The sequence below is a fragment of the Rutidosis leptorrhynchoides genome, chromosome 4, assembly GCF_046630445.1.
Source record: "Rutidosis leptorrhynchoides isolate AG116_Rl617_1_P2 chromosome 4, CSIRO_AGI_Rlap_v1, whole genome shotgun sequence".
NCBI classification, from domain to species: domain Eukaryota; kingdom Viridiplantae; phylum Streptophyta; class Magnoliopsida; order Asterales; family Asteraceae; genus Rutidosis; species Rutidosis leptorrhynchoides.
The window spans coordinates 24933915-24959647 of record NC_092336.1 but is presented as its reverse complement, the minus strand read 5'-3'; the positions used below and the strand labels follow the sequence as shown (position 1 = coordinate 24959647).

Genomic DNA, 25733 nt, shown 5'->3' with positions numbered 1-25733 from the left:
CTTGGTTGACTTGGTCAAGCATAGGAGGGCATCTTAAAACATCAAGTTGCAGCTGTTTTTCATTATCAAGAGTGAAGAGAGTTCAAGAAAAAGAGAGAAAAAAAAATCCAATTTCCGTCACTTCTTACAGCAGTCCGGAAAACCTTCGATCCCCGGAGATCCGACCGTTGAATCTTCTTCATTTTTGGGCTGTGTCTTCTTGACATCAGTGCCAAGGTTTTCAACCGTTGAATTCGTCTAAAAAGGCCTGTAGGTCGAGTTATTGCTGCTGGAGCAGAGAGCAGTTTTTGGGTGATTTATTCCTCTTTTGTCTTTATTTATTTCATATACTTGTTGATTGTTCTTGTTCAAGAGTATGATGATGTTGTATACCTCTAGTTGATCTAGAGAAGGATTATTGTATTGCTCTCCTTGTTGATGATAGTGGAATTTAAGTGGCTTACGAGTCCCGTGGTTTTTACTCTCGATTTTGAGGGGTTTTCCACGTAAAAAGTCTCGCGTGTATTGTGTGTGCTTGATTATTCGTTATTAGTTGATTTGCTACTGATTTGGGGACTGATTTGGGTTGGTTTTGATATAGCTTGTTTGTTAGTTTCCTCACGGGTTCATACGGGTCTGGAAATGCTTGTCAAACGGGTTTGTTTCCGCTTTGTAGATTGCCCGTTGTGATTATTTTCCTATCAAATTGGTATCAAGAGCTAGGTTATTTGATTTGACTTGTGTGAAAGATGGAAGCTAATACAAGTAAAATGATTAGTTTAAATGGTTCAAATTATCATGTTTGGAAAGGTAAAATGGAGGATCTTCTTTATGTGAAAGATTATTATTTGCCTGTTTTTACTGAGGATAAACCTGAAGAAAAATCTGATGCTCAATGGAAAATTTTGCATAGACAAGTATGTGGGTATATTCGGCAGTGGGTTGATGATAATGTTGTGAATCATATTACTGGGGAGACTGATGCTAAAGCCTTATGGAAAAAGCTTGAGCAGTTATATGAACGAAAGACTGGGAATAACAAGTTGTTCTTAATTAAGCAGATGATGGCTTTGAAGTATCATGATGGGACTCCTATTACAGATCACCTAAATGCATATCAGGGTATTATAAATCAGCTTGCAGGTATGGGTATCAAGTTTGAGGATGAGATTCAGGGTCTCTGGTTACTTGGTACATTACCGGACTCTTGGGAGACTTTTAGGACATCTTTGTCCAACTCTGCACCGAATGGTACTATCACCATGGAATTGGCTAAGGGTAGTATTTTGAATGAAGAGATGAGAAGAAAGTCACAAGGTTCCTCTTCACAGTCAGATATCTTGGTCACAGAAACGCGGGGGAGAAGTCATAGTAGAGGTCAGGGTAAAAGAGGCAATCATCGTAGCAGCTCACGCAAAGGTAAATTTGCTAATGTTGAGTGTTATAATTGTCATGAAAAGGGGCACACAAAGTGGTATTGTCCAAAGTTAAAGAACGAGAAGAAAAAAAGCATATGACAAGAATAAACAAAAGAAAAGTGATGGTGGTGATGATGATAAGGTTGAAGTTAACGCTATCACAGATGAGTTCTTTGTTTGTATTGATTATGATATGATCAATCTTACTCATGATGACACGAGTTGGATTGTTGATAGTGGTGCTACATGTCATGTTGCAATTTGTAGAGATCACTTCTCATCTTACACTCCAGGTGACTATGGATTTGCTAGGATGGGTAATGCCGGGTTATCAAAGATCGTTGGTATTGGAGATGTTTGTTTGAAATTTGACACGGGAATGGAGTTAGTTTTGCATAATGTAAAACATGTTCCGGATATGAGACTTAATGTTATTTCAACAGGCATTCTTGATGATGATGGTTATTATAACGGTTTTGGTAATGGTATTTGGAAACTAACTCTTGGTTCTATGATAGTGGGAAGAGGCAAGAAAGACTCAAAATTATACATCACGCGTCCGAAGATCATCCAGAACATTGTTAACGCAGTGGACAATGTTGATTCTACTGAGTTGTGGCATAAAAGACTTGGCCACATGAGTGAAAAGGGGATGTCTATCTTGTTCAAGAAGAATGTGTTGTCGGGTGTTAGTGGTATTGATTTGAGTAAGTGTTCTCACTGTTTGGCAGGGAAACAGACCAGAGTTGCGTTTAAGAGTCATTCTCCTTTTCGAATGGAGAACATACTTGATCTAGTTCATTCGGATGTTTGTGGGCCTATGAAGACTAGGACACTTGGTGGATGTTCCTACTTTGTTACATTCATCGATGATCATTCCAGGAAGGTGTGGGTTTATACCTTAAAGTCAAAGGATCAAGTATTTGAAAAGTTTAAGGAATTTCATACACTAGTTGAAAGGCAAACGGGGAAGAAACTCAAGTGTATTCGGACTGATAATGGCGGTGAATACATTGGCAGATTTGATGCTTATTGTAAGGAGAATGGTATTCGGCATCAAAAGACTCCACCAAAGACACCTCAGTTGAATGGCTTAGCAGAGAGGATGAACAGAACTTTGGTTGAGAGAGTTAGATGTTTGCTTTCACATGCAGGGTTGTCCGATTCCTTTTGGGGTGAGGCTTTAAATACGGCAGTTCATATTATTAATCTAACCCCTTGTGTTCCTTTGCGTTTTGATGTTCCTAACAGGGTTTGGAGCGGCAAAGATGTTTCTTACCGTCATTTACGGGTTTTTGGATGTAAAGCTTTTGTTCATGTTCCCAAAGATGAGAGGTCAAAGCTTGATATGAAGACTAAGCCATGTGTATTCCTCGGCTATGGTGAAGATGATTTTGGGTACAGGTTATACGATCCAGTTCAGAAGAAACTTGTACGATGCCGAGATGTTGTTTTTACAGAAGATCAGATGTTAAAAGATGTTGAGAAGACAGATTCAGTTCCTCAAACTAGTGCTGATCTTGTTGATTTGGATCCAGTTACTCCACAACATGTTGGAGATGATGTTCATAATGATGAACATGGTACTGATGATGATTATGCTCCGGAGCATGTAGAGATTCCAGTACCAGATGTGCCCCCATTTGTCCCACTTAGGCGGTCTACTCGAGACCGTCATCCTTCTGTTAGATATTCTGCTGATGAGTATGTATTAGTTACTGATGGGGGAGAGCCAGAATGTTATTCAGAAGCAATGAAAGATGCGCATAAGAAAGAGTGGGGTGAAGCTATGCAAGATGAGATGAATTCTTTGCATGAGAACAATACTTATGAGCTGGTGAAGTTACCTAAAGGCAAGAGAGCTTTGAGAAACAAATTGGTATTCAAAGTGAAGACAGATGAGCTTACTTCACAACCAAGGTACAAAGTGATAATGCTAAAAACGAACATATATTTCATAGCATTATTCCTCAAGAAAGACAAGCTTTTAGTTGCAATTGTTCTATTTACAAGTGATATTCGTTTAAATAATAAAAGGTGAAGACAAAAGACAGATTCGACGATTTGAAGACGCAAACGACCAAAAAGCTCAAAAGAACAAAAGACAATCAAAAAGGTTCCAATTATTGATAAGAAACGTCTCGAAATCACAAGAGTACAAGATTCAAAACGCAAAGTACAAGATATTAAATTGTACGCAAGGACGTTCGAAAAACCGGAACCGGGACCAGAGTCAACTCTTAACGCTCGACGCAACGGACTAAAAATTACAAGTTAACTATGTATATAAATATAATATAATATATAATTAATTATATTAATTATATATATATTATATATATATATTAAAAACTGTCGGCAGCCAGAAACTCCAAGGGAGTAAATTGAAAATACCTCTCCGCGACTCGCGGAGTTTGAAGGCCTTTTTGCCGCGAGTCGCGGAGCCCCAAAAATCATTTCTGGCTATAAAGCCAACCGAATTCTGATCGAATTTACACATTATTTTCTCAATCTCTCTCAATATATACGTAATATATTTATATTTATAATTTATATTTTAATTTTAATTATAATTCTAATAATAAGGGTATGTTAGCGAATGTTGTAAGGGTGTAAGTCGAAATTCTGTCCGTGTAACGCTACGCTATTTTTAATCATTGTAAGTTATGTTCAACCTTTTTATATTAATGTCTCGTAGCTAAGTTATTATTATGCTTATTTAAAACGAAGTAATCATGATGTTGGGCTAATTACTAAAATTGGGTAATTGGGCTTTGTACCATAATTGGGGTTTGGATAAAAGAACGACACTTGTGGAAACTAGGCTATGGGCTATTAATGGGCTTTATATTTGTTTAACTAAATGAAAGTTTGTTAATGTTAATATAAAGATTTACAATTGGGCGTCCCTATAAATTACCATATACACTCGATCGGACACGATGGGCGGGGTATTTATTTGTACGAATAATCGTTCATTTAACCGGATACGGGAATGGATTAATAGCCACTAGAATAATTAAAACAGGGGTGAAATTACATTCAAGGGTAATTGGTGTAATTGTTAACAAAGTAGTAAAACCTTGGTTTACACGCAGTCGATAACCTGGTGTATTCATTAAACAAAGTATTAAAACCTTGTTACAATTCGAATCCCCAATTAGTTGGAATATTTATCTTCGGGTATAATAATAATTTGACAAGGACACTTGCAATTTATATTTATGACTGATGGACTGTTATGGACAAAAACCAGACGGACATATTGAATAATCCAGGACAAAGGACAATTAACCCATGGGCATAAAACTAAAATCAACACGTCAAACATCATGATTACGGAAGTTTAAATAAGCATAATTCTTTTATATCATATTTTATTTCCTTTATTGTATATTTAATTGCACTTCTAATTATCGCACTTTTATTTATTGTTATTTCATTTTATCGCACTTTTAATTATCGTACTTTTTAATTATCGCAATTTAATTTTTATCGCAATTTTTATTATTCGCAATTTCATTATCGTTATTTACTTTACGCTTTAATTTAAAGTCTTGTATTTATTTTATATTTTACATTAGGTTTTAACTGCGACTAAAGTTTTAAAATCGACAAACCGGTCATTAAACGGTAAAAACCCCCCCTTTATAATAATAATATTACTTATATATATTTTTGTAATTTTAATAAAAGTAAACTAATATAGCGTTGAGCTTTGCTTAAAGATCTCCCTGTGGAACGAACCGGACTTACTAAAAACTACACTACTGTACGATTAGGTACACTGCCTATAAGTGTTGTAGCAAGGTTTAAGTATATCCATTCTATAAATAAATAAATATCTTGTGTAAAATTGTATCGTATTTAATAGTGTTTTCCTCTAAAATTTAATAGTATTTTATACCCCTCTGCTTTGACATCAAGTATTTTTGGCGCCGCTGCCGGGGAATAACTCTTAAAAGCCGGAAGCGCAACGCTAAAAAAAAAAAAAAAAAGAGATTTTTATTTACTTTTATTAAAAGTCGTTTTTGTAAAAATTACGTTTTAATCATTCAAAAATATAAAAAGAAAAACAAAAATATTAGTATTTTTAGGATTTTGTTAAATATTTAAGTTTTATAAGTTTCTTTATCTTTATTTTAATTTATAAAAATATAAATTTTATTAAAAATCGTTTATTTAAATTAAAAACAGAAAACAAAATAAAAAAAAAAAAAAAAAAAAAATAAAGAAAAACGCGTAAAAGTACAATCTGTCAACTGAATTCTGAATCCCCGCGACTCGCGGGGTTTTTCTCTTTATTTGCCGCGACTCGCGGAGGCCCTCTGACACACGGACAAAACCCTAATCACGGGTTTTAATTTATTATTATTATTAATAATTACTTAATTATTATTATTATTATTAATTTTAGTTTTATTTTTACTTTTTACTTTATATTTATGTATTTTGTTAAATTAGTTTTATTAAAATTGTAAAATTAGTAGTTTAATAAAATAATAATATAAAAATAATATTTTTATAAAAATTGTACTTTTTACAACTTTTTGTATATTTTTATATTTTGTACCTTTTTAATCGTTGTAGCGTAATATTTGTATTTTTTAGCTCATAATTAATTTTAAACTTAGTTTTTTTTTACTCCTAGATTTTTAGGCTTTGCCGTAGAATTCCTTAAGTGCTTTTTCTTTAGACTAAGAATTAGGTGCTTTAGAATTTTGCGACGCCTTTTTAAGTTTTAATTTCTTTATTTCCATTTGGGATTTAGTTTTTCTTGTAAGCTTTAATATTTTTAGACACCTTTTACTATGTATCAATTATCATTCCAATTAGTAATTTCAATTTGCGATTATAATTTTAAGTTAGTTGTAATAATAAGGTTAAATTAGTTAAGTATTTTTAAGTTTTTATAAGTTTCTTTTATTTTTCCGTCACCTTTTATTTTTCAACCATTTCTTTTTCGACATTTTGCGACGAACTCTTTGTCTTTCTTATTTCTCGCTATTCTAGTTTTAGGACTTAGAATTTTTTCTACTTCTTATCTAAATTTCTTAAAATTACGAAAATTTATTTTAAGTGGTTAAATTGATAGACATCAAAATTTTCTGGTTCGTAGTAATAGTTGGATTTGTACGTGGACCGGGTTATTGGAGCCAAACAGTCCTCAATTATATTGAGACCAAACGAATCCTGCCCCTCTGCTGCATCTTTTGGCTATTCGAAACGTGGGCAAAATCAGAAAAGTCTATTGATTGGATAACTTATTATAATTTTTCTTTCCTTTTAAAAACTAATAGGATATTCAGTGAATGCACCGAGCAAGACGTTCATCACCTTTTGTACGTTCACCACCTGTAACTCGATCAAGACATCGTTTAACAAATATAACCGCCGTTGATTTTTCTTTAGAATCGTCATCCAGTCGACCAAGTACTTCAGTTCAAATTTCTGATAATCCAGTTTTTGAAACAAACCTCACAATTGAGAATCCAGAAAATATTCAGGAACGGTTCATAGATCCTGAACCATTGAACTTTCCTCCGGAACCACCAATCATTCAAACAGAGATTGTTGAGGAACGAACTATTAAATCAGAATCATCTAGTGATACCGATTCAACAAATTCAATTATGGAGAATCTGGAACCTTTAAGTATGGAAGACCGAATGAGAGCTAAACGCACTGGCCAAGGTCACGCAATTACTCATCCCGACATTAATGCGCCAGACTATGAAATCAAAGGACAAATTCTACACATGGTGACTAATCAATGCCAATTTAGTGGTGCGCCGAAGGAAGATCCAAATGAACATCTACGTACCTTTAATAGGATCTGCACACTATTTAAAATCCGAGAAGTGGAGGATGAACAGATATATCTCATGTTATTTCCCTGGACTTTAAAGGGAGAAGCAAAAGATTGGTTGGAATCGTTACCTGAAGGAGCGATTGATACATGGGACGTTTTAATTGATAAATTTCTTAAACAATTCTTTCCTGCATCTAAAGCCGTAAGACTTCAAGCAGAAATTGTTACGTTCACACAAAAGCCAAATGAAACTCTATATGAGGCGTGGACAAGATATGGAAAGTTGTTAAGAGGATGTCCGCAACATGGTTTAGACACCTGTCAAATAGTACAAATATTCTACCAAGGATGCGACATCACTACAAGGAAAGATATAGATATAGCAGCTGGTGGTTCGATTATGAAGAAAACCGAAACTGATGCTTACAAAATTATTGATAATACTGCTTCCCACTCACATGAGTGGCACCAAGAAAAAGACATCATTAGATCATCTAAAGCAGCTAGAGCCGATTCTAGCCATGACTTAGATTCCATTTCGGCAAAGATAGATGCTTTCGAGAGACGAATGGAAAAGATGACTAAAGATATTCATGCTATACGAATTAGTTGTGAGCAGTGTGGAGGACCACATTTGACAAAAGATTGTCTCAGTATTGAATTAACAATGGAACAAAGAGAGAATATTTCATACATAAACCAAAGGCCTGGAAATAATTATCAGAATAATTATCAACCGCCAAGACCGATTTACAATCAAAACCAGAATTATAACCGAAATATTCCATACAACAACCAACAAGGTCCTAGCAATCAACAAGTATCTAACAATACTTACAATCAGCAAAGACCTAATTTTCAAAACAAACCACCACAACAAACCGATGATAAAAAGCCGAATTTAGAAGATATGATGACGAAGCTAGTTGAAACTCAAACGCAGTTTTTCACATCTCAAAAACAAACCAATGAACAAAATGCTCAAGCATTTAGAAATCAACAAGCTTCTATTCAAAATCTGGAACAAGAAGTGAGTAACCTAGCAAGGTTAATAGGTGAAAGAAAACCGGGAAGTCTACCTAGTGATACAAATACTAACCCCCGGAATGAAACAGCTAAAGCTATTACCACAAGAAGTGGTACAACACTTAAACCACCTGAAATACCTGTAACTTCTGATGAAACTATTCCTACTACACAAGAACCACAACCTGATCAAGATAAGGAAAAAGAACCGGTAGTTGAAAAGGTTAATGAAGATAACACAGTTAAGGATAAACCTTATGTTAAACCATACCAACCACTACTTCCTTATCCGAGTAAAATGAAGAAGGAAAAACTAGAAGCCGAGCAATCCAAATTCTTGGATATTTTTAAACAGATAAATGTAAATCTTCCTTTCATTGATGTAATTTCAGGAATGCCAAGATATGCTAAATTCTTGAAAGATCTAATCACGAATAGAAAGAAAATGGAAGAACTCTCGGCTGTTACTATGAATGCTAATTGTTCAGCAGTGCTGTTGAATAAGATACCAGAAAAACTATCTGATCCAGGAAGTTTCACAATTCCATGTTTTCTGGGTAGTCTTAGTTCAATAGAAGCATTAGCAGATTTAGGTGCTAGTATAAATTTAATGCCGTATTCACTATACGCTAAACTAGACCTTGGAGAATTGAAACCAACCAGAATAAGCATACAACTAGCCGATAGATCAATAAAATATCCTAGAGGGATAATGGAGAACATGCTAGTTAAAGTTGGTACTTTAGTATTTCCAGTAGATTTTGTTGTTCTGGACATGGAAGAAGATTCTCAAGTTCCTCTCATATTAGGAAGACCATTCTTAAACACGGCTAAAGCAATGATAGACGTGTTCGGTAAGAAACTGACCCTAAGTATAGAGGATGAGAGTGTTACCTTTTCAGTTGATAGAGCAATGCAACAACCACAATCTGCAGATGATACATGTTATTATATTCAAACTATAGATGCACATGCAGAATTATTAGAAGAATTTCCAGAATTACAAGGAACAGGAGAATGTTCTTTAGGAGAAGGAAATGAACCAATTGATGAAGCTGAAATGTTAGCTACACTTATAGCTAATGGATATGAACCAACAACAGAAGAAATTCAAATGCTAAAAGAAGAAGACAGATATCGATATAAATCATCGATAGAAGAACCTCCGAAATTAGAATTAAAGCCACTTCCAAACCATTTGGAATACGCTTATTTACATGGTGAATCTGAATTACCTGTAATAATATCGTCTTCTCTTACTGAAAATGAGAAATCACAACTCATTTCTGTGTTGAAAGCTCATAAACCAGCCATTGCATGGAAGATTCATGATATTAAAGGAATAAGTCCTTCGTATTGCACACATAAAATCCTTATGGAAGAAGGTCATAAAACGTATGTGCAACGCCAACGAAGACTAAATCCTAATATGCAAGATGTAGTTAAGAAAGAGATTATTAAACTGCTAGATGCAGGTTTGATATATCCAATTTCTGATAGTCCATGGGTAAGCCCAGTTCAATGCGTGCCTAAGAAGGGTGGCATGACTGTCATCACAAATGAGAAAAATGAGCTTATTCCTACTAGGACTGTAACAGGATGGCGTGTATGTATTGATTATAGAAAATTAAATGACGCCACCAGAAAAGATCACTTTCCCTTACCTTTCATAGATCAAATGTTGGAAAGATTAGCCGGAAATAGTTACTATTGTTTTCTAGATGGATTTTCCGGATATTTTCAAATTCCAATAGCACCCGAAGATCAAGAGAAAACCACATTCACGTGCCCTTATGGTACTTTTGCTTACAAACGCATGCCATTTGGACTTTGTAACGCCCCTGCAACCTTTCAAAGGTGCATGATGGCGATTTTTCATGACATGATAGAAGAATGCATGGAAGTATTCATGGATGACTTTTCAGTCTTCGGTGATACATTTAAATCATGTCTAGTTAATCTGGAACGAATGCTAATTAGATGCGAAAAATCAAATCTAGTACTTAATTGGGAGAAATGCCATTTCATGGTTAAAGAAGGCATCGTTCTTGGACATAAAATTTCAAAAGAAGGAATTGAAGTGGATAGAGCTAAAGTAGATGTAATTGCTAAACTTCCACATCCCACCAATGTTAGAGGAGTTAGGAGTTTTCTAGGGCATGCCGGTTTTTACCGACGTTTTATAAAAGATTTTTCTAAAATTGCCACTCCTATGAATAAACTCCTAGAAAAGGATACACCATTCATCTTTTCAGATGAATGTATCAAATCTTTTAATATTCTTAAAGAAAAACTCACTAATGCACCGATCATGATAACACCAAATTGGAATCTACCATTTGAACTAATGTGCGATGCAAGTGATTTTGCAATGGGAGCCGTTTTAGGACAAAGGATTGAAAAACGATTTCAACCTATATATTATGCTAGTAAAACATTACAAGGAGCACAAACGAACTATACAACTACTGAAAAAGAACTCCTTGCTATTGTCTTTGCTTTTGACAAATTTCGATCATATCTCGTTCTAGCAAAAACGGTGGTCTATACCGACCATTCTGCTCTTAAATACCTATTTTCAAAACAAGATGCTAAACCAAGATTAATCCGTTGGATCTTACTCTTACAAGAGTTTGATATTGAAATCCGAGATAAAAAAGGAGCAGAAAATCTCGCCGCTGATCATCTTTCTCGTCTTGAAAATCCCGAATTAGAAGTTCTGAATGAATCAGCCATACAAGACAACTTTCCTGATGAATATCTATTGAAGATAGATTATAAAGAAATCCCATGGTTTGCAGACTATGCAAACTACTTAGTTTGTGGATTCCTTGAAAAAGGATTATCGTACCAAAGACGAAAGAAATTCTTCAGTGATATAAAACACTATTTCTGGGAAGATCCACATCTGTTTAAAAGTTGTCCCGATGGAATAATACGCCGATGCGTATTTGGAGATGAAGCTAGTAAAATTTTAAACCATTGTCACACAGGACCAACAGGAGGGCATTATGGGCCTCAACTAACAGCAAGAAAAGTTTATGAAGCTGGATTCTATTGGCCTACAATTTACAAAGACGCACACCTTCTTTGCAAATCCTGTGATGCATGTCAAAGGGCCGGAAAAATAAGTCAACGTGATGAAATGCCACAAAATGTCATCCAAGTATGTGAAGTATTTGACATTTGGGGTATTGACTTTATGGGTCCATTTCCAAAATCTCATAATAATCTATATATACTCGTAGCCATTGATTATGTATCTAAATGGGCGGAAGCACAAGCTCTCCCAACTAACGATGCACGAGTTGTAGTCAACTTTTTGAAACGTCTTTTTGCAAGGTTTGGAACACCGAAAGCTTTAATAAGTGATCGGGGTACTCATTTCTGTAATAATCAACTTGAGAAAGTTCTTAAAAGATATGGAGTAACTCATAAAATCTCCACCGCATATCATCCACAAACAAGTGGACAAGTTGAAAATACCAACCGAGCCTTAAAACGTATTCTAGAGAAAACCGTAGGATCAAATCTGAAGGAATGGTCCATTAAATTGGAGGATGCACTCTGGGCTTTTAGAACAGCCTACAAAACTCCAATTGGAACCACACCTTTTAGACTTGTTTATGGAAAAGCGTGTCATCTTCCAGTAGAAATTGAACACAAAGCATTTTGGGCTTTGAAGACATGTAATCTTGATTTACATGAAGCTGGACATCTACGATTAAGTCAACTAAACGAATTAGAAGAATTAAGACATGAAGCATACGAAAATTCGTTAATCTATAAAGAAAGAACGAAGAAATGGCATGATAAAAGAATCAGAAGTTCAAAAGAATTTAAAGAAGGAGACAGAGTTCTTCTTTTCAATTCACGATTCAAGCTATTTCCTGGAAAATTGAAATCAAGATGGTCTGGACCATTCATAGTCAAAAGAGTTTTCCCATACGGAACAATAGAATTAATAAATTCAAATGGGATTGAATTTAAAGTTAATGGTCACAGAGTTAAACATTACATACATGGTCCGATGGAAGTCGTCAACGAAGTTAATCACAATTTCGACACCACAGCTAACTAAGTGTGGGGAGAATCAAGTCTTTAAAGGATAATATGAATTTCTGTTAGAGTTAGATTGTCTGTTTTCGTATAGTTCTCGAAAATGGAACACGTATGGTCTTTCCCTAGCAGACCCTAAAGAACTAGTCTTCTCCCCCCATTCTGAATTTTTATTTTTTTTAGGTTTTTACAAAATGAAGACTGCCTGTGAACTAAACCATGGTCTAATGCTACACGCTTTGATCACTAAAAGAAATAATGACATACTACCGAGTGAATTAGTATCAGTAATCAGAGAAAGAATGGACGAAGTTAGAAAAGGATCCAGATGCGAAGATAATAAGTTACAATTTGGTAAAGGAAAATCAAAATCCGCAGCGAAAAGAAGAGCACGACACCTAGAAAAATGTCACAAATGCGGAAAATGGTCACATGGAGGTAAATGTTCAAATAATCAAACCTATTCAAATACCGAATTTGTTACTTTATGCAGAGACGGACCGTTCATATGTTTAGAAGAAAAGACAATGAATGCTCGAGGTTACGCCTATGCAGCCATGGAAGACCAATTGAACCGACTATCTTATGAATATAATAGATCATATAACTAAGAAATCTATTTCACAGGTATGTCTGTATAGTTTTTATTTTTATTTTATTTTTATTTTTAACCTTTTGATAATAAACGCTAATTTGTTCGCTAAAAAGTATTAAATTGGTATTAAATAAAATTAGGTTTGGCGACCGAAATTATTGATATCATTCAAAAATTTATTACATCACTGCGAAATTTAACGTTTATTCTTAAGGTATAAATATCTTTAAACAATCAAACCAAAATATTTCAAAAATTCGTCATGAGTTAAATTAGGTCTTGGAACCGAAATTACTTTACCGAAAAGAGGGGCGCATATTTTTGATAATATTTGATTGATTAAAGTGGGATAAAAAGACAAAAAGATTTTTAATTTTATTTTTACCATATTTTTAAAATTAATATTTAAATCTTAAATTAATATTGTAAACTTTGTAAAAACAATATATTTAAAATTGTAAATATTTGAAAAATTAATATAAGTTTGGTATGAATTTATGAATTTTTAAATTAAGTTTGGTGTGAATTTTTAATTTTTAAAATATGAAATTTTAATTTTATGCATTTCAAATTTTAAGTTTGGTGTGAATTTTGAATTTTTAATATTAATTTTGAATTTTATATTTAAGTTGTGTGAATTTAAAAACAAAAATTTACTTTATCTCATTAAGTTAAAAATATGAATTTTAAAATTCGTCGTAAGTTGAAGACTAGGTCTCTGAACCGAAATTGCTTTACCCGAGGGAGGGACGAGAACTTTTATTATCATTATTTTTAATCTTATTGATTTAAAGTATGCCAAAAACATTAAAAAACCCAAAAATCTTAGCTTTTAAAACAATCGCTACAAAAAGACAAATTTTAAAATTTTGTCGAGGGACGGACTAGGACATCGATCCGAAACGACCTCGTCCTAAATAACAAGGGAAACAAAATTTTAAAATTAATTTCTTAATTGTTTTATAAGTTAAAGATTATAAAAAAAAAAAAAAAAAAAAAAATAACTCCGCGACTCGCGGAGTTTTCAGTTAAAACCTCCGCGACTCGCGGAGGGACCAAATTACAGAAAAAAAATAAAACAGCTGCACACGATCAGTTCACTCCCACCAACACAAAAACACCCAAAATACTGCGAAAAAGACCCGAGAAAACCCACAAAAATCATCCCAAAAACTCGATTTTTCACCGTTAATCTTCAAATTTTTCACTACAATCATGTTGAGAAGGATGATATCTAGGAACTACTCAAGAAAACAGGTACAATTACACCCCAAATCACCTTTAAATCCGAATTTTAGTGTGTTCTTGAGCATATTTTCATAATTTGAATTTTGTTAATTTTTAGTGTAATTAGTGTTAAATTGTTAGTATATTATGCATGTATAACCTAGATTGATGCTTGTTAACATGATTTGAAGCCAAAAACTTCAAAATCTTTAGAATCTAGGGTTTGTGTTCTTGAGCAATTTGGGGCTTTTTGATATAAACAGGTTATGGCCGATTTTTGTCATGAATTGTTGCTAAATTAAGTAGTGTAACATGTCTAGGTAGTTAAATGATCCAAACTTTGAGCCTAAACATGATTTTGAGAATTAAAGTGGACTTTTTCAAGTCCAAAATTCATGAACTTGATTTTTGAAAGATAATGCCATTTGAGACTTGTTTATTTTCTAGTAATGATTATTTTGACATGTTATTTGAGTTGAATGCTTATGAACTTGGCGAAAATTTTCGTATATGCTTATTTGAAAAAGTGTAGAATTGATAAAAATGTGAAAATAAGCTTAAGTTTGATATAAATTGATAATGTCATTGTAATTATTTTAATTGATGATTTTGCTGACACTAATGCATATTTGGATGCACAAAATTTGTGTTTGATGTGTTTTGCAGACTGAAAGGGGTGAATCTTCATCCCAAGCCCGTCACGCTCCTGCTGAGAACTTGGAACAACAGGAGGTAGATAACTACTACAGGCAGGATGTACCTCATCCAGTCATGACCTTTTCAGATATGCATTTGGAACAGTTGCACCCGAACCTACGATTTGACAGACTTTGGATAGATTATCCAAAATATCAACGGGGTTTGCATACTCTTCACTCAAAGGTTGTTGAGGTACCGAGGGTCATAGAATGGGGACCCTTGGAAGCTGTAGAATTGGCCGGGCCAATTAGGGAATTACTGGTACAGAGGTATGGTAATTCTTCTTTTAATGACTGGATATGTTTATTCACCATACGCAGACCTGTATATAAAGTATGGTGTGAAGAGTTGTTATGTAGTATAGAGTTGAATGATCGGGTAGCCAGTTTAACCGATCGTTCTTTTATTAGATTTTTGTTAGGCGGTTCGATGCGCCACATGTCTTTACTAGACATGGCTCAGGCTTTACGTATATATACGCCTGAGGAATTAGCATCTGCCGATTGTAGAGGATTGATACTAAACGGTAGGAAAATAGATGAGAATTTTGATACACACGGTGTGTGGAGTCAAATGACAAGCCACCACCGTTTTAAAGGGGGAAACTACTCTTATTTGGATATAGATAGAGCCGAATTAAGAGTAATACATAGGTTTTTAGCTAACTCGATTACACAAAGGGGTAAAAACAAAGAAAAGGTAAATGAACAAGATTTGTTTTACCATATGTGTATTCGAGACCCACACAGCGCTGTAAGTATACCATATTGTGTGGGTTATTATTTATCAGCTATGGTTCGAGGGATGCGTCCACATAGCATAATAGGGGGTGGTATTTTTATTACTTTGATTGGTGAATATCTCGGTGTGGATATAAGTCGGGGGGGATTATTAGTAGAAGAGCCGGAACCCCGCGACACTATAGGTTTAAATGTGTACCATGGTGCGAAAGTTTTGAAGCGGCGAAACAACGCCGCAGTACGATACAATGGTAGACATCCACAGGTAGAGAGAAACCAGGAACAAGGTAATGTAGGAGGGGGGCAAGAAATGCAAAGGTTTATAGCTTCTCAGGAATACGAAAATGCTAGACAGAGAGCATTTGAAGATTGGCAAGTTCATCAGAACCAGATCATAGCGCATTGCCAACACATAGGTAGAAACTATATTCCTACACCGAAACCCGTCTTCCCTCCTTGGTCGATAGAGATGCAGCCACCATATCCTACGTATGACCCTGCCGAGGCATTCTATAGCACTTATGGTTATGCGTGGAACCCCTATTGGTACCAATATCATCCTTAGTTTACTTATTTTTATTTTTATTTTGTAATTTGTAATTATTGATATGTTTAATATTTTTTGTTAATATTGTAATCATTTTTATATTTATCTAACTTTTATTCTTAGATTTTAATAATTTTTGAATGTGGGGTAATATACCAAACTTCAAAAATATGTATATATGTTTGCAGTTTATCTTATGTACACAACAGGGTAAAACAACGCATTTTCAAAGACTGGCATTAAGTTCAGCAAAAGCAAGTAATTTTGACGACAATGATGCAAAATACATGTGAAATAACAACAAGACGGAATGAACAAATGACGTGCACCATTTATCATTCAGCAAACAAACGCCAATATATTTGGAAACTTTGGTAAAAATTTAATCATTTTCACACAAATCACCCTCAATAATTTAAATTGTTACTGATTTCTTGCAAATGAGGGCATTGCAAGATCTTAAGTGTGGGAAGGGGTTAAATTCTTTCGGATTTTAAAAATTTTTGTATTAAACACTTGGTTACCATTAAAAATACTAGTAAAGCAGTAGTTGTATTAGAATCTAGTGCTCTCTGATAAAAAAGAACAGCCCTAGTCTTATATACTGACTACCCAATTCTAGTAAAATTTTCAATTAAATGAATTAAAATCATGTTTATACATATTTATGAACGATAAAACTAGGTTTTAACACCGAAATTATTGTTACCTCGGAAAGGAGATAAATTGAGAAACAAACTAAAATGTTAAAATTCATTTAAAATGGAATAGAGGACGATAAAAAGAAATAAAAAGCCAAGTGTGGGAAAATTTACCAAGTTATTTTAAACATATGCCACATATATTTGTAACAAATAACTGAAAATACTTTTGCTTTGAACTAAACTAAACTGTTTTACCCAATGAAAGAAAAGAAGAGATGGATCTACACGATGAATCAATTCCATCATTAAAAGGAAGTAAAGTCTTCCGAAAAAGACACGCGCTTCTTGATTTAGGTCATGAAGTTGTCGTTCAGACCAGCTGTAGGTTGACGAAAAATCTAGAAAAGTCATCACTAAAATCAGCAGGAAATCCACGGACCTCAGCATCAAACAGGGTCGCCATGTGGTCAGATTTATCCTAACCATGAGAAGGATTTATCTCGTACAATGGGGGGGCACCGTGCAAATTAGCTGGATAAGACTAATGAATCAGATCCCCAGAAAGGATAATCTCCTTAAAGATTAAAAATCAGCTTTTAAGACTGATATTACTCAATCCTAGAGATTGACCTTAAAGATTGAGAATTACAAACTCATGGAATTCAATGATATCTAAACTCGAGCTTGAACGAGAAAATATTTTGATCAAAATTATAAACCGATTTGTTTTCTGAAAAACCCTATTTTCAATGCGTTCATTACCATTGAACGTAAAATCCTAGGAATTCACCTAGAATTCATTAGGTCACCTGAATTAAATCGGGTGTCAACCGTAAGAACGGTGGTTGCATAACATGGTCAAAGACAGAACCTTGTGCCAGACCGAAAAATCATAGGATGAGCTTTACTATTGCTCCTACCAAGGATAGTAATTGCGTCCGACACGTTATAGACCATAATCAAAAGCATGTCACGGGACATTGCCTTAAACAGTTGCTTGTTCAACGCTTTCCTTTAAAACCGGACGGTAGTTTGCCGAAAGGTAATATACGGGACAAGTAAACTGGACGTGTTGCTTTCCAAATACAAGGTTAGCAAGTGGGTGACACAAAACCGCAAGTTTTGAGCTAAAATTTTCAAATCTGAAACCCACCAAACCCACAAATATTTTGCAAACACCGGTAAAGGGTTATTCCGGAAAACTTATCTAGGGTAAAAACTAGATTTAATTTTCAAAAGATCAAATGTTTTCATAAAGATCCAATTTCCTTAATGGATCTAAATTTTTATAGTCATGTGGGACTGTAAACCATATCGTTACTACCATTGTTTATACCGCCGTATAGAAATCACTGATGTACAAAGTGTGAAGAATAAAAAAGTGATTCTAGTATTTCAAGACGATATTGCTTGAGGACAAGCAACGCTCAAGTGTGGGAATATTTGATAATGCTAAAAACGAACATATATTTCATAGCATTATTCCTCAAGAAAGACAAGCTTTTAGTTGCAATTGTTCTATTTACAAGTGATATTCGTTTAAATAATAAAAGGTGAAGACAAAAGACAGATTCGACGATTTGAAGACGCAAACGACCAAAAAGCTCAAAAGAACAAAAGACAATCAAAAAGGTTCCAATTATTGATAAGAAACGTCTCGAAATCACAAGAGTACAAGATTCAAAACGCAAAGTACAAGATATTAAATTGTACGCAAGGACGTTCGAAAAACCGGAACCGGGACCAGAGTCAACTCTTAACGCTCGACGCAACGGACTAAAAATTACAAGTTAACTATGTATATAAATATAATATAATATATAATTAATTATATTAATTATATATATATTATATATATATATTAAAAACTGTCGGCAGCCAGAAACTCCAAGGGAGTAAATTGAAAATACCTCTCCGCGACTCGCGGAGTTTGAAGGCCTTTTTGCCGCGAGTCGCGGAGCCCCAAAAATCATTTCTGGCTATAAAGCCAACCGAATTCTGATCGAATTTACACATTATTTTCTCAATCTCTCTCAATATATACGTAATATATTTATATTTATAATTTATATTTTAATTTTAATTATAATTCTAATAATAAGGGTATGTTAGCGAATGTTGTAAGGGTGTAAGTCGAAATTCTGTCCGTGTAACGCTACGCTATTTTTAATCATTGTAAGTTATGTTCAACCTTTTTATATTAATGTCTCGTAGCTAAGTTATTATTATGCTTATTTAAAACGAAGTAATCATGATGTTGGGCTAATTACTAAAATTGGGTAATTGGGCTTTGTACCATAATTGGGGTTTGGATAAAAGAACGACACTTGTGGAAACTAGGCTATGGGCTATTAATGGGCTTTATATTTGTTTAACTAAATGAAAGTTTGTTAATGTTAATATAAAGATTTACAATTGGGCGTCCCTATAAATTACCATATACACTCGATCGGACACGATGGGCGGGGTATTTATTTGTACGAATAATCGTTCATTTAACCGGATACGGGAATGGATTAATAGCCACTAGAATAATTAAAACAGGGGTGAAATTACATTCAAGGGTAATTGGTGTAATTGTTAACAAAGTAGTAAAACCTTGGTTTACACGCAGTCGATAACCTGGTGTATTCATTAAACAAAGTATTAAAACCTTGTTACAATTCGAATCCCCAATTAGTTGGAATATTTATCTTCGGGTATAATAATAATTTGACAAGGACACTTGCAATTTATATTTATGACTGATGGACTGTTATGGACAAAAACCAGACGGACATATTGAATAATCCAGGACAAAGGACAATTAACCCATGGGCATAAAACTAAAATCAACACGTCAAACATCATGATTACGGAAGTTTAAATAAGCATAATTCTTTTATATCATATTTTATTTCCTTTATTGTATATTTAATTGCACTTCTAATTATCGCACTTTTATTTATTGTTATTTCATTTTATCGCACTTTTAATTATCGTACTTTTTAATTATCGCAATTTAATTTTTATCGCAATTTTTATTATTCGCAATTTCATTATCGTTATTTACTTTACGCTTTAATTTAAAGTCTTGTATTTATTTTATATTTTACATTAGGTTTTAACTGCGACTAAAGTTTTAAAATCGACAAACCGGTCATTAAACGGTAAAAACCCCCCCTTTATAATAATAATATTACTTATATATATTTTTGTAATTTTAATAAAAGTAAACTAATATAGCGTTGAGCTTTGCTTAAAGATCTCCCTGTGGAACGAACCGGACTTACTAAAAACTACACTACTGTACGATTAGGTACACTGCCTATAAGTGTTGTAGCAAGGTTTAAGTATATCCATTCTATAAATAAATAAATATCTTGTGTAAAATTGTATCGTATTTAATAGTGTTTTCCTCTAAAATTTAATAGTATTTTATACCCCTCTGCTTTGACATCACAAAGCTAGGTTAGTCGTTAAAGGATTCAGCCAGAAAAGGGGTATTGATTTTGATGAGATTTTCTCACCGGTTGTGAAGATGGGATCTATTCGAGTGGTTCTTGGGTTAGCTGCTAGTCTTGATCTTGAGGTTGAACAGATGGATGTCAAGACTGCTTTTCTTCACGGTGATTTGGATAAGGAAATCTACATGATGCAACCTGAAGGTTTTCAGGTTAAGGGTAAAGAAAATTATGTTTGTAGACTTCAGAAAAGTTTATATGGGTTGAAGCAAGCACCGAGACAGTGGTATAAGAAGTTTGAGTCGGTTATAGGAAAGCAAGGCTACCGAAAGACAACTTCAGATCATTGTGTTTTCTTTCAGAGGTTTGGTGATGATGATTTCATCATATTGTTGTTATACGTTGATGATATGTTAATTGTTGGTAAAAATATTAAAAGAATTGCGCAGTTGAAGCGAGAATTGAGTAAGTCTTTTGCTATGAAAGACTTGGGGCCAGCAAAACAGATTCTTGGCATTCGGATTTCTAGAGATAGAGGTGCTAAGACGTTACATATATCACAAGAGCAATACATTGAAAAGGTGCTAAGTAGATTCAACATGAAGAATGCTAAAGTGGTTAGTTCCCCTCTTACAAACAACTTTAAGCTAACAGAAAGAGATTGTCCTACTTCAAAGGAGGATGTTGAGGAGATGGATATAGTTCCATATGCGTCAGCACTTGGTAGCTTGATGTATGCTATGGTGTGTACTAGGCCAGATATAGCTCATGCGGTAAGTGTTGTTAGTCGGTTTATGTCAAATCCGGGTAAGAAGCATTGGGAAGCGGTTAAATGGATTATGAGATACTTACGAGGTACTTCAAAGTTAGGTATCACATTCGGAAATGGAGAGCCGGTGCTTGTTGGTTATACAGACTCAGATATGGCAGGAAACAAAGATAACATGAAATCCACTTCTGGATATTTGATGACTTTCGCAGGGGGAGCAGTTTCATGGCAATCAAGGTTACAAAAGTGTGTTGCATTGTCTACAACCGAGGCTGAGTATATGGCAGCAACAGAAGCGTGCAAAGAACTATTGTGGATGAAAAGGTTTCTACAAGACCTTGGGTTTAAGCAATCACGATATGTGGTTCTTTGTGATAATGAGAGTGCGATTCATTTGGCTAGAAATTCTATGTATCATAAGCGGACAAAACATATAGATGTGCGGTATCATTGGATTAGAGAACGTCTTGAAGATGGTTCGTTTGAACTTGATAAAGTTCACACTGATGATAATGGTTCCGACATGTTCACAAAGGCTTTAGCAAGTGAGAAGCTCAAGGTATGTTGCTCGATCGCTGGGATGGCGATTCCTTCCTCATAATTGGAAAGGGGGAGATTTGTTGGGTTTTGTTATTGGGTTTCCAAATATGAGTAAGTATTAACAAGTCCAAGCCCAACAAAATTAGGCCCATTGCTTGGTTGACTTGGTCAAGCATAGGAGGGCATCTTAAAACATCAAGTTGCAGCTGTTTTTCATTATCAAGAGTGAAGAGAGTTCAAGAAAAAGAGAGAAAAAAAAATCCAATTTCCGTCACTTCTTACAGCAGTCCAGAAAACCTTCGATCCCCGGAGATCCGACCGTTGAATCTTCTTCATTTTTGGGCTGTGTCTTCCTGACATCAGTGCCAAGGTTTTCAACCGTTGAATTAGTCTAAAAAGGCCTGTAGGTCGAGTTATTGCTGCTGGAGCAGAGAGCAGTTTTTGGGTGATTTATTCCTCTTTTGTCTTTATTTATTTCATATACTTGTTGATTGTTCTTGTTCAAGAGTATGATGATGTTGTATACCTCTAGTTGATCTAGAGAAGGATTATTGTATTTCTCTCCTTGTTGATGATAGTGGAATTTAAGTGGCTTACGAGTCCCGTGGTTTTTACTCTCGATTTTGAGGGGTTTTCCACGTAAAAAGTCTCGCGTGTATTGTGTGTGCTTGATTATTCGTTATTAGTTGATTTGCTACTGATTTGGGGACTGATTTGGGTTGGTTTTGATATAGCTTGTTTGTTAGTTTCCTCACGGGTTCATACGGGTCTGGAAATGCTTGTCAAACGGGTTTGTTTCCGCTTTGTAGATTGCCCGTTGTGATTATTTTCCCATCAGGCTCGCGCTTAGAAAACAACCAACTAAACAAAAACTATCTATAAAAGTGAGCCTCCCAACATCCCAAAGAAAATACAAACATATTAACCACACAAAAACAGAATAATAGATGTAATACAACGAACAAAGGCAACCGAAGAAAAACAAAACGGACCATAACAATCAACCTCGAGGACCCGCCCTTTTCAAATTTTCGTTGACAGTCTCTTTTAAAGCATTTTTCCCGTATCAATTCTCAAACTTGAAAGATAACACGTTAGCGGATGCATCACCCGGTGCGCTCACGGCGACCAACCGTGTCTCATAACGTCGAATACCGTGAGAGCCTCCATGGACATATTTCATATCCCAATTGCCGATGAGCCACCATCTCTTCAAACTTTAGGGCCCATGAACAAGTTTTAAATTGCGTACCGTTAATCCAAGTCGTCGATGTTATCTTTAAGTTTATAAGTATTCGATGTGGAAGCCTCGATCGCCTTCTTTCTTGACCTCGGGTTAACCTCGGCTTAACCTCACTAAGTAAACATCTTGAAACATCCTTATTCGAAACATACCACGCTTTACAAAAATCGTCACACGAGGAAACCTCACTATCACAATAAAGTCTTCCACTTCGACCAATCAAAATCGGTTTTGGTCTTTCACAGTTTGATTCAACCTTTCTTTTTGCCAACAATTATTCTTCTTTTTTCTCCTCCTTCAAACGATCCAATCTAACCGCAAACGTAATGTTGCCGTTCTTCGACTCCGTCGCATCAAAAGAATCGTCAATGACCCCATCGACTAAATCCTTACGATGTTCACTTGACTTCGAATCGCCTTTGGACATTTTTCCGTAATCTCTCCGAAACTCACTCCTTTGTCAAATGTCAAATCTAGTTCCATCAAATCGACATCGTCAACCGCAAATGAACCAAAATTAATCTTATTACAAACAGGCCCATCATTGGAGACAAATCCATTGGAATTCCTATCTCCCACGAGCTGTGAGTTATTACAAAAGACCAAATTGGGCCTTGAACCAAACTTAGATTCCGCATCAACCGAACCAAACTTAGTACAGGGCCCATGTAACTTATATTATTACCTCGTGTAATGATATATGAATTGAAACCACATCATTAAAATATTATTGGTTACTTTTTCTTTGCTGAATACTTTTAATGAACTTATACATATAAAAATTATATAAAAAATGCCAAATAGAAAAGCTGATATTGAGAGAAGCTATTGAAAAGGATGTCAAGTCCATACCAATCACCTGGAAAACGGAGGCAGTGTGCGGTGTTTGCCTTTCCTTTCTTAATCTGGTTAACTAATATCAAAAAGGAACGAAATCGTTATTAAAGAAAAAAATGAACAACGTAAATGTTTTATAGAAGAAAACCGATTTCAGAGCACATACAAATATTGCCGCATGAGGTAGGTACCCGATGGTCAGGCCCACAAGGACAACACATTGGCTACACCAAAAAAGAAGTAAATATAAGTATATGGGCATGTTAAATTGATACGTTGTAAAGATAATTGATTGTTCATTGTCTCATTGTATCGTAAATTCATACAACAAAGCCCATCAACACCACTTATGAAATACAAAGTGGATACAAAAAGGGAACTTAAGATGAAGCATGCTGCTAATATATGTTCCGAGTATATATAAGAATATGCTTGATGAGACTCGCATCAAGTATTACCTGAGTATGTGGAATCATCTCTCCATTATCATAAAACAATCTATCAACCACACACAAAGATAACTTCCATCAGCTATAAACAATCATGTTTGAACCTTAATTTCAGACACAAAATGAAGTTCTATCAAATATAGTCAAAACGATATCATATCAGGGAGAACTTTATATAAACATATGATTGTGTAGATTCACTCAAATCACATAAACCTTTTATTAAATGAGTTTCAAACGTATCTAATCACATGTGATTTACAGTCATTCTGAACCATCCGCAGGGCCGTCTCAACAATTTTAAAGGCCCTGGACGAAAATTAAAATGAACACACATATACGTTAAATTTTTTTACTACGCATAAAAAAGAATACTTCAATTTATTTATTTATTTACTTATATTAACTTTAATTGACAATTTTTTTATTTGATTTAATTAAATATATTGAGAAAAATATTTACAAATTCAAAATTTAGGGCCCTTCTAAATTTTGTGGCTAAATTTTGTGGCCTTAGGCAGTTGCCTATCTTGCCTATGCTCGAAGACTATCCGTTTTTCAAACCTTTACAACATAGTGATACACGGGAAGCATGAAATCGTACCTCTCACAGGGACCCACAACACTTGGATCACCCCAATACGAACACTTGCGAGTCATAAAGGCATACTCCTCGGGTCTATAAGCGACATCCTATAGGAACATTCAATTCAATAATAAACATCAGAGTATATTACGTACAGTTTACAAACGCATTCACTAAACAAATACAGAAACAACTTTTAAATACAAATTTACCCTAACATAAGTCAATTCATATTGTGCATACGCAGCAGACTTTTTAATAGTAATCTGGGGAGGCATACGGAGCGCTCTAGGGTTAGAACTTGCGTTTTCCTTCACTTCAGCAACTTCAGCCACAATTGTCGCTTCTTCACCATTCTAAAATACACAATTTTATAAATCAAGTACGGAGTACTTAATTGAACGGTGTAAATGAATAAATACAGTAAATATGAGGATTGAATACTTACGGATTCGCTAGGAACCGCCAAATCGATGACGATTTTTTTAGTGCAATTGAGAGGATCATTGATGTTACCAGAAACCTTTTCGCATTTTTCGAGCTTTGATTTTGATAAGATTTGAACGCATGCGATATTCACGATTTGATGAGTGAAAATCAGAGTAATGAATATGAGTGGCTTCATTTTCGTTGTTTTTTATTTATTTTGATTTTTGGGTTAACTGAAAGAATAAACACAAGTTAGTCGGGGACGATTTTGGCGGGGAATAACTGCTGGTGGGGGATTTCAACTTTTAATTTAACAAGTGATTTGTACTGTGTGCAACGTAACCCTTTCAGATCTAGGGGTCGGTTCGGGTCAGATCCTTATAGTTTTGGTTTTGCTAAAAACGTACGGTACATGTAACGAATGAAATAAAAATTGGGCCATAAGTTAAGGTTTTTATGGGCTATCGTGTTTGGGCCTGTTTTTCTAGGACTGAAACATCATCAGAAACCTTTCGATAATTGATTGAACTATTGAAGTACCCAAACTTAATATAAACTAGTGGGGGGCCTGGCCCATTTGGGCCGAATAAAAATATTAAATATATATATGACGTAAGCATGAGGTAAGCAAGTACTATTCCTACAACTAGGCTGATATAGTTGAACTAGATGGTGGCCTATAGCCCAATCT

General features: G+C 34.7%; 1 protein-coding gene across 1 annotated transcript in view; it reads right to left on the bottom strand.

The window, feature by feature from the left end:
* The window catches only part of LOC139840507 (protein HAPLESS 2-like), a 30891-nt gene extending 5653 nt beyond the window's left edge, over positions 1-25238 (bottom strand). The window contains exons 1-6 of the mRNA XM_071830771.1: positions 25062-25238; positions 24826-24969; positions 24632-24720; positions 24037-24076; positions 23745-23802; positions 23594-23654 (exon numbers count right to left, since the gene is read on the bottom strand). Of these exons, the coding sequence (XP_071686872.1) occupies positions 23594-23654; positions 23745-23802; positions 24037-24076; positions 24632-24720; positions 24826-24969; positions 25062-25238 (569 nt within the window). The remainder of the gene's footprint in view (positions 1-23593; positions 23655-23744; positions 23803-24036; positions 24077-24631; positions 24721-24825; positions 24970-25061) is intronic.
* Between the last annotated feature and the right edge of the window lie 495 nt (positions 25239-25733).